The sequence below is a fragment of the Cryptomeria japonica genome, chromosome 1, assembly GCF_030272615.1.
Source record: "Cryptomeria japonica chromosome 1, Sugi_1.0, whole genome shotgun sequence".
Taxonomy (NCBI): domain Eukaryota; kingdom Viridiplantae; phylum Streptophyta; class Pinopsida; order Cupressales; family Cupressaceae; genus Cryptomeria; species Cryptomeria japonica.
The window spans coordinates 425,675,698-425,686,818 of record NC_081405.1 but is presented as its reverse complement, the minus strand read 5'-3'; the positions used below and the strand labels follow the sequence as shown (position 1 = coordinate 425,686,818).

At 37.6% G+C, this 11,121-nt stretch overlaps 1 protein-coding gene across 1 annotated transcript in view; it reads left to right on the top strand.

Annotated features, from left to right (window-relative positions):
* The first annotated feature begins 258 nt into the window (after nucleotides 1-258).
* LOC131065147 (probable inactive ATP-dependent zinc metalloprotease FTSHI 2, chloroplastic) overlaps nucleotides 259-11,121 on the top strand; it is a 193,644-nt gene continuing 182,781 nt past the window's right edge. Inside the window, exon 1 of the mRNA XM_057999587.2 lies at nucleotides 259-1,825. Coding sequence (XP_057855570.2) covers nucleotides 511-1,825 — 1,315 coding nt within the window. The 5' untranslated portion in view covers nucleotides 259-510. The remainder of the gene's footprint in view (nucleotides 1,826-11,121) is intronic.

Genomic DNA, 11,121 nt, shown 5'->3' with positions numbered 1-11,121 from the left:
ATATATAAAAATGAAAGAGAAAAGACTTTCTCTTAGAACAAATCCTCACATAGCTACTTGGACAATTTTAGCTAATACTATTTTTTGATTATACTATATTTATATAAATAAATAGTACTAATAATAATATTTTATTTATTTATTTAAATTATCCATTTAGCCACAATTTTAAATTTACTTAGGCAGCCTCATGGGCACATGGGTTAGAGGAACCTTCAAAATACATGAACGATGAGCCCAATAATAAAATAAGCAGTTAGGAGGATAAAGCCCTAACATAAACCCAGGGAAGAGAGAGGATGTTTGGTTGGGATAAGGTCCAGACCCGACGCTTCCATTTAACTCGCTCTATTGAGCGTGCAAAGGGTGTGGAAGTTTTTCTCTCTGTAATAAGCTTTCGTTCAACGATCGGAATTCCAAGTAATAAGCTTGATACCCGAATTGAAATTTAACTTCGATCAGAGAATTTCCGGACAACTGAAAAACTCTATCTTGATTGTTACGAATAGCATGGAGGCCATTTCATTTGCTTCGCAGTCCATTACAATGCGTGGGACCTCAACTTGGGGTGTTAAGCAGAAGAGAAGGAGAGGACGCTATTTGCAGGCAAGATGCGACATCCACAACGAGGAAGAAAAATTTCAAAGGTTTTCTGAAATTGCCGTGTCATTGACGATAGTTTCAGCTGGATTCCCCCAGGCAGCGGTAGCTGCATCTGCAGAGGTAAAAAGGAAAAAAGTGTCAAAGAAAAAAGAGGTGGAGGCGATGCCGTTGGAGGAGCGCAAGGCATGGACTGCTGGGTTGCCCGTGGTGGCGGATAAAATTCCTTACACTGACATTCTGGAAATGAAAGCGCAAGGCAGGCTAAAACACATTATAAAGCATCCACTGTCGCAGCCCAAGGCAAGGCCTGAGATTATCCTGGCTGTGTTCGAAGATGACAGAGTGCTCAAGGTGGCTTTGCCGGCGCCCAACAGAGATGCCAACTTTTGGAATGAGTGGGACAGGTTAGAACTTGGCAAGGCCGTCATTGAGGCCTACACTCCTCCCTTGCCAAAACCTCCGCCTACGCCCCGCCCTCTGCTTGAATTTCTTGAGAGAGCGGGAAATTATCTGAGGAATCAAAGTAGACAAGCGTTGCAACCAGCAAAGAGAAAAGGGGCAGAGGATCCTCAGTTGCTGGAGGTACGGAGGAAAAGACTTCAATTGGAGAGGCAGCGAATTCAGGCAAAGGCGGAGCAGAAGCTCAGGGAGACGAGAGAAGCTCAGGCTCGCCGGCTGCAGAAACAGATGGAGGAAAGGCAGCAGAGAGAAGAGGAACAAAAGCAGAGGCAACTTAAGAAACAGCAGCAAGCCGCTGTAATTGAAAAGCCTTCTGACTTCTGGAGAAACCTTACTGCAAACGAACCTCTTGAGTATGCCCTAGGGATACTTTTCTTTATGCTTTTTTATGTTGTTTTTATTCTAAGCCACAAGAAGCGCAGAAAGGACCACGAGGATAGACAGAAAATTTATCAAGCTGAACAGGAGGAGAAAGAGAAAATGAGGCAGCTGGACGAGGATATTGATTCTTCTCTGATGGGCGAGCTGAACGAAGAGGCTGAGAACAACGAACAGCTTAAGGCTAGTATGCAGTTTCTGCGTTCAGGTGCCCGTGTTCGACGTGCCAAAGGTCCACGACGGCCTACAAAATATTTGGATACTGAAATTGATGTTAAGTTCTCAGATGTTGCTGGTTTGGGTGAAATTAGGAAGGAGCTCGAAGAAATCGTTGAATTTTTCAAATATTCTGAGATGTATCGCAGGCGAGGAACCAAAATTCCATGTCAGTTTTTCCTTCACCATTTCTTTTATTTCTGATGTTTCACATTTTACAGAAAATTTAGATTTGTGTTATTAGATGTTCAAACAAAACTTGTTTGAAAGAGCAATGCCATTCTAAATACCAAATTTACCATGTTTGTGCTACATATATCTAACCAGACTGCTATGCAGTCTTTATTTACAAAGGTGCTCTTATGAATGGCTGCACAGGATTCAAAAACATTATGAGTTCAACGCAGACTGATTGAACAACCGCTAAAAGAATCACAGATATGTTCAGACGTGATATAGAAAAATTAAAAAGAAAGGAACAAAAAAAGTTATAGTGCTGCTATTTCAAAGCAGAAACGAGTATTTGGCCAACCTCTTTCTGGCCTCTTCTGTTGAACGCTACCGGGAAACTGAGAGGGGGTGAATCAGTATTCATAGAATATTATCAAATTGAAGTGATTCTATCTTCATCATTCATATCAATGAGCTGAAAGTAAAGAGAAGTAACAGTAAAAACATCCCACACAATAACACCAGATTTTTTTTTTGTGAAAAACTCAAACTGGGAAAAACCACGGTGAGAATTAAGCTCACAATATAAAGTAACATTTTTACAATAGACAAGGCTTCTTGCCCAAAAAGAGCTTACTGCTCTGGACTTGTAGATTGAGGCGCACAATCTCAGGCAAGATACAAAAAGAGACTCGCTCAGCTGAAGATCACTTCTTCAGAGCAAGCTACAAAACTGATCTCATAAAGAAATAAGAATAATAGATTTTACTGTATACAAAAAGTATATGTTGGAATGCAGATAATAGTTCTCTGAACATACTCATTTGTTTGCTCTGTACACTTCCGAACTTCTGCTCTTACTCACTTTGCATCTATTGGTCATTTATTTCGCTCTATGTATCCATCTTTTATTCACGCACTCACACCATTTCTTCGTTTTCTTTGTCCATATCTAACATAGCCAATCAGATCCAAAAACAACCAATGCTAGGTTGGCCAAAAGAGTATGTAACATGTACATAGCATCGACCCAAAAATGTATTATTCGGAAGGTAAAAAGAATGTGTACCAAGTCGACACTCCTAATCAATATCAAAAACATTGTATACCCAACTGCTCGGACCAAAATGCATAAACTGGGACAAAACTTGTTTTGCACAACACATTGTTTAATCCAGACTAAAAACCAAATAAAGCAATTCACCCAAAAGAACCATGACATCCGTCTCATCAAAATAGCAACTTATAATCTTCTGAGACACATCTGGTACAAATACTTATTTCGGTCGATGATAAGTTTCTCTAGAGTAAACAATAGAAGTACTTACGGGCCGGGTGAAGAACACCAATCCTTCAGAAACATAATTTCATACCATTTTATTGGCATAATGTGAACTTATAGATATCTCTGCAACACAACGTCAAAAAATAAACATCTAGACCACCACTGCACATCATCTGAGCCTATCCAAAATCCAGATTACCAATAACAACTGGGGCAACATGAGATTGACAAAGGTTTGACATCAATGACAACAATGACATCCATGTGTAACAATTTCCTTCATTGTCATTTATGGCAAAACAAAAGATATTCTCTCTCTTCCCCTAACAATATTTCTCCCCCTTTGACAACAATGACAAAGGGTAAATACCTTCAAAAAAACATACAAAACCAAACTGCAACCTTCTTCAACAGATTAATTTAGAAAACAAATGAGAAAAGAGAAATGTTGATTAGACATTTCCAAGCTAGATGTCCTTGTATTGATTCGTCAAACCAATAACCAATGAGTTCCAAGCACGCATAGTAGACATTGATCCTATTTTGAGTTTCACAATCAACACATAAATTTACTGCAACATCAAAGATATTAGAATTAAACACACTTTGTTCAACTTTTTTTTGGCATCAATCAACAATCTAAGAAATAGGGACAACCACAATTCCATGGCATCTTTAAGTCCACAAAATAATTTCACATAGTCTTCTATTTGCTTTTGTCTCATGGCCAACTGGGAATGAAGATCCCAAGCCTTGGCTCTCATGGCACCGTTTGCATCTTTGTAAATATTGAAGGATAGAGCCAATTCTGTAAGCTGAGACTCAATAGAGTCTATCTCATCTTTGAATTGTTTTGTAGCCGCAGGCCACCTTGGACAATATCTGTATAGTTGAGATGCAGTGTCAACATCTTCTTGAAATTAATTAAATTTAACTTGAGATAATGGTATGCCTTTAGGTAGCTTTCAGTCTTCTTCTCCAATACATTACCTTCAATGAAGGGTTCACTGATTCACTTTCTTCTTTGGCGACTATGGCCATCCCCTCAATCAACAATTCTATCAATACCTGTGGGAGAACATCAACAACATTCAAAGGAACAAGATTGTTTCGGAGCAAATATGTAGCACAAGCCTGCTCAAAAGTGTCGTGATCATAGAGGACGAAACAGTGAGATACAACTCACCAACTCTTTTCAAACCATCAGGCTTTGAGAGCATCTCAAGAACTCTGTTTTCATCAAATGTACCTTCAGGGGAGGCAATTAACAACTCCATAATTGAAGCACTCTTTTGCACATTAGCCTTCGCCAAATCTTTGTCATCACTTTCTACTGTAGCAGCTTCTGCGGATCTCTTTGCAATTCTTTTACCTTTTGACACTTTGGAGGAAGAAGCAGATGCTTCATCAAATGATCTTTTCACTTTCTTGCCTTTCGGCACCAATGCAGTCTTGCTAGGTCTTTTTCCACCACACTCACTCATAATCTCTTCAAAAGTTCCAAATCTTCTTGCATTCATATCCTTAGGTATCTTAAGGAATATTTACATAATGTCCATACACTCATCTTCAAATACTTCATAAGGAAGCTTGTCAACTCATGAAGTTCTAGGAGTAACAACCTCAATAAAACAATTGTCTTTATCTAGTAGGAAAGTAATATCCTTTTTGTATCACTTGACAATCTCTGGAGGAATCTGATTCCTCAAAATCAACTCTTTCCAAATTGTTGATTTTGTAACTAGGTTAGGAAAATAAATAGGATTCGGATTGCCTTAAGGCATCATCCGAATCCTTATAGGGCAGGGCCCTATCTATTGTATTTATATGTAATGTGTAAAACCATTAAGGGCTGGACCTAACATGTAAAGGGGCGCATCTCTAGGTCCAACGTGTGGACCTATCTCCAACACACACATTTTGTGGCGTATAGTCTTATGTATTGATCATTTATGATGAGCTGGGCCCAAATGATTGTATTATTAAAAGGACGCATCCCTTCTCCAAACGTGTGGTCCTATATCTTATTTTAGCACATTTCTATGTAGCGTGGGCTCTTGTAACATGGAAACTATATTGTTTAGGTCCCATGCTTATGGTGGCGTGTGGAACTAATAAATAGTGTTGGCCCTGAGGATGGATTGGGCCGACCCAAGATAGGGCTCACCTCTTGTATATATGCACAAGCATATCACAGTCGAAAATGAAATCAAGCAATCCGAATATTAGACAATCAACGTGAAGACCTTGTGCTCTGCATTAAAAGTTCAATGCGAATTCTGATCAAGGAATCAGCGAATTACTTCTGCCATCAGTATTTGCCATACGTGCGATCTTGGACAGTGAATACATTGAAGAGGATAGCGAGTTCCTCTTGAAGGTCTACAAACATCATTAGGTCTGCAATCTTCAGTGAAGAACTACGAAGAGCTGGAAGCTGTATGCTGATGATATTGTTATATAAGAAAGAGATAAGTCTGCTGTCTTTTGTTGTTACATTGTGACCTAGCTGGGTTACGACTGTAACTCTAATTCTGCCCTAGGTTGACAGTTATATCAGATAAGTAATCTGATCTTTATTGCCATTGTATTCTACAATTAATAAAAGGATCTAGATCTGATTTGTTGCTGGGTTTTTCCTCCAAGAGGGAGGTTTTCCCAGGGTAGTCTTGTGTTGTGTGATCCTCTATTTGTATGCTTTACTATGCAACTTTAGTTTTCTGTTTATTGTGGATAATCTGATCATGAAAACTAACACAAATATCCAAAAAGGATTTATGATAGGCAACATCACAATCATTCAAGCTATCCAAATAACCTTTTATTTGAACACTAATTGAAACATCTCTTCTCCATGCTATATTGTTCATTTCGGGTAAAGCATTAAGAAAGTAAAATACTAAACATACAATGAGTCATCCAAACCGGAAGGGATATAAATTAGTTTCGTCAGTTAAAGATTATCTAGCAATTGATGCCTCAACAATTCATACAAATCATAGTCAATATTCTCCTTTACCATCTTATAAGCCACATATACAGTAGTAGAGGAAGTTGAACCTTCCCGATTCCTATAGTACACTTTGTAAGAAATACCCATGTTTGAATATCTGATAGCCAGGTCGTCAATAGTGTCAATTTGTAGGGCTCTTTTATCATACACAACACCAATTAGCTTGTTCGCTTCATCATTCTTGACAGACTTCAAAGCAGGTACGGTTCCGTACGAACATAAACCTGTTAAGTCACTTAGGGCCAATTTCAAAATTTTATATGGTTGATCTAGCCACAAACAATTCTCATGAATTCTGCTCAAAACTATCCTTATAATCTCCTCATCATGAAATATAAGAAAGTCATTCCATGCATTCAAACCCTTGTGCCCTAGAATACCATATTCAACCCTAAATCTTTGTGCGTCATCTACCAATTGAATTCTCTTGAAATCTCCAAGCTTGCTATGATCATATTCTTCCAAAGGAACATGAATATAACTGAAAATATCTTCCTTACATACCACATTGTCGAGAATAGCAGAAAATGCTCCAATTTGATCTCTTGACGTTGAAATAAATGGTTTGATTTCTGAACTAGGTCTTGCCTTTTCGTTATTACTGATGATTTTAGGATTTGCCATCTGAGAAAGATTCAAACAAGAGAAATACCTTGAACAATTCTTCTTCACTTCTCCTTGCGCTCTGCTGCTCTTCGATCGCAATTGCACAAATGACTTTTGAATAAGCAATATATAATCGTCAATTAGGGTTTTTCCAAAAAGCTGATACACTGTACATCCGCAATTGCCAAAAATGTTTCGAAACAAAAAGTTGCTTAGAATCCACCGGAAAACACTTCCACACATCTCTAGTGCTGAGAGCAACCCAACACCAATCTAAGAGGGGATAAAAGATATGCTTTTAAGATCTCTCCCTCAGACAACTGTCTGAGCTAATTATCAGAAGAAGGGTATGCACCCACAGAAGGTGCAGATCCATCCTTAGTCTTTTTTTCAACATCAACATTTGATTTCTTCACTCATTTCATGTTCATCTTCTCCTTTTCTTTGTTGATATCAATTTTCCTTTTTGGACCATTAGATCTTTTTGTTCTACCTCTGCAATGCCTCACAATATGACCCATCTTGTTACAATTATGACATACTGTTCCTCTTTGAGGTTTGCTACCATTCATCCTGATGTTCCCAAAACTTCTATTTGTCCTGCACTCAACAACTTTGTGTCCATATGTATTGCAAGCATAGCATATTCCATTAAAAGTATGAACATAGTTCAAATTTTGGTATCCATTCCTCATCATTCTACTTCTACATTCAGTAGCCGTATGACCAAACTTGTTGCAAGAATAACATCTCATACCAATTGACTGATTTTTGTTCTGACTTCTGCATTGACTAGCTCTATGTCCAAATCCATTACAAGAAAAACAGTTACCATTAAAAAGAAGAATACCTAATAGGAGTAGGAGGAGTTCTCCGAACATTTGTTGAATTTCTGAAGCTTCGATTATTCTGATCTTTGTTTTCCTTAACCTTTTCTTTGCCTTTGTCAATTTTCTTGCACTCACCTTCTCTTGAAGCCAATTTCACTCTTATCTTTATTCTGTTTTTGAGAATTCAAAACAGCATCTAATACTTCACTACCACCTTTGAGTTTTAACCCATTATCAATTTGATCTTTTGCAATTTTCAATTCCTCCTTAAGTTTGACAACTTCTTCAACAAGCTTTGCACATTCTTTGGTCTTCTCATCTAGCTTAGTTTCAAATTCATCAATAACCTTCTTTCCTCTATCCAACAAGGTTCTTAAAAAGGAAATTTTTTGAACCGCCTTTTTATGTTTCCCTCTGCTATCATCCAGATCTACCAAAGCCGATCTTAGTTTGCCTTCCATGTCAACTATACCATCCACATCGTTCCATCCATTCCGATCCATATCATCCATGTCATTCAATTCTTCTTCAAACGTAGTGTTCAAAATCCAAGATCTACCTCAGCTGTTAAGCTAACTTTTCAGGAACCAAAGTTTTGATACCAATTGTTCAACACTACCGGAAGTTGAGAGGGGGGGTGAATCAGCATTCATAGAATATTATCAAATTAAAGTTGTTCTATCTTCATCATTCATATCAATGAATTGAAAGTAAATAGCAGTAACAACAAAAACATCCACATAATAACATCAGATTTTTATGTGGAAAACCCAAACTGGGAAAAACCACGGTGAAAATTAAACTCACAATATAAAGTAGCAGTTTTACAATAGACAAGGCTTCCTGCCAAAAAGATCTTACTGCTTCGGACTTGCAGACTAAGGCGCACAACCTTAGGCAACATACAAAAAGAGGCATGCTTATCTGAAGATCACTTCTTTGGAGCAAGATACAAAACTGATCTCATAAAGCAATAGGAATAATAGATTGAAATGTATACAAAAAACATCTGTTAGAATGCAGATACCAGTTCTCTGAATATACTCATCTGTCTGCTCTGTACACTTCTGAACCTCTGCTCTTACTCACTTCGCATCTACTGGTCATTTATTTTGCTCTGTCTTATTCACGCACTCACACCTCTTCTTCTTTTTCTTCATCCATATCTAACATAGAAAATCTGCTCAATATACATCGATCGGATCCAAAAACAACCAATGCGAGGTCGGCCAAAAGTGTATGTAACGTGTACATAGCATTGACCCAAAAATGCATTATCCAGAATGTAAAATTAATGTGTACCAAGTCGGCACTCCTTCCAATCAATATCAAAAACATTTTACACCCAACTGCTTGGACCAAAATGCATAAACCAGTACAAAACTTGTTTTGCACAACACACTGTTTAATCCGGACCAAAAACCAAATAAAGTGGTTCATTGAAAAGAACCATGACATCTGTCTCATCAAAATAGCAACTTATAATCTCCTAAGATATATTCGGTACAAATACTTATTCAAGTCCACAATAAGTTTCTCCAGAGCAAACAACAAAAGTACTTCCGGACCAGGTGAAGAACACCAATCCTCCGGAAACATATTGAAACATAATTTCATACCATCTCATCAGCATAATGTGAACTTGTAGATATCTCTGCAACATAACGTCAAGAGAACAAACATCCAGACCACCAACTGCACATCAACTGAGCCTATCCAAAATCTAGATCACCAATAACAACTGGGGCAACATGTGATTGACAAAGGTTTGACATTAATGACAACAGTGACATCCCTATGTGTAACATCTTCTTTGGTTTTCGTTACAGTTTTAGTTTCTTCTAAATCAACTAGCAATCTGGGTGCAAATTATCTCCAAACCATCTTCAAACACATGGAACTAGGAATCATTATTGATCACACTTTTAGTTAGATTTTCTACTACTACATAGCCTCTTTAAATCACTTTAAAATAGGCTATTTGAGATCATGCAATTAACATAGCTTGTTTCAGATGGGATTTCCCTATTTTTTCCCTTTTTGTTAGTATCTCGCTTCTCCTAGGGGCTCTGTGTTTGCATGTTTTGAAATGCTTACTTCACACATTCGCTAAGTTTAAAGTCCCTCTGCTTTCTTTGAACAGTATCAGGAATAACAGGACAGACTAGTCCACTGCCCAAATATTATCATCTTAGTTTCCATGTGCTGTCTGCTATTACTAATTAACCGCTCCTTGGAACCCTTTGGACACTTCTGGGCAGTGCCCACCTCGCACCCTTGCAATCACCAAACTCTTGCTTCTCTTGATTAATACAGCAATCATCTGATTTTGTCATAAAACTCTTGGTGTTAGAAATCTGGAGAAAGAAAACCCTCTTGATTGTGCATATAGATTGAAGTCATTATCAACTTGTTACTGTGCCGCTAGAGTGATTTATTGAAGATTTCAGCTTTTGGAGGTATTTATATATATAATATGTGTGTGTGTATATACACACACACATACATATATACATACACACACATATGCATACACACATATACATATATACATATACACACATATGCACACACACACACATGCATACACACATATATACACATATACATACATATACATACATACACACGTATATACATATACATATACATACTCACACACACACATATGGGGTGATTGGAAGACATTTGAGATCATTTGCAGACCTAATAAAGGTAATTTTTGGGGGGTTTGTTGCTGCTGTTAATTGTTGGCTGATTGAAAGGCATTTTAGATCATTTGTAGACCTAATATGGGTAATTTATGAGGATTTGTTCCTGCTGTTGCATACATTATTGCTGTTACATTGGATATCATAAATAAAAATCAGATTTGGGGTTCCTATTGTTTATTGCCGCTGTCACAATTTATCCAGCAATTCAGTATGCAATTCTACTATTATATTTGGTTAATATCAGTGTATAAGGGTTTTATATAAGCACTGGTCAATGATAGTGTCACTGCCCATAAGAAATCAGTTATAATTCATAAATCAGTGGTCATATTTGATTTATTTGATACATGCAATTTAGATCTGCTGTTTATGTTGCATTTGAGGATGTATACCAGCATAATGAGGGTTTGAATTTGCTGTGTAGAAGAGTGTGTTTGATTTACAAGGGTTTGCAATATCGCATTATTTCTATTCAGCTAGGGTTTGGCATTCACTTTGGTCATTTGATTATTGTTTCAGTTTGTACATATTGTCATGCCCCCAAATTGATACCCTAAATCGGCGAATCACATTCCTTGATCAGCAGATCCAATCGAAGAAATTGTCTTACGACAGTAAATCTTCACAATTTCTTGTTCCTAATATGGATCTGAGCAAGAGCAGCAGATTGTGATTATCATGGTAGGCAGATTGTGGTCATTACCAGACCGTGGTCAGTATGGTGAGCAGATTGTGATTTCCTTATGCATGCAGATCATGATTTCCTTATGCATCGCTACCTCCTCTTTTCCTAACAGCAATCTTCCCTAATCGATTAAGATTAATTAAACTAAACAAGGAGGGGCG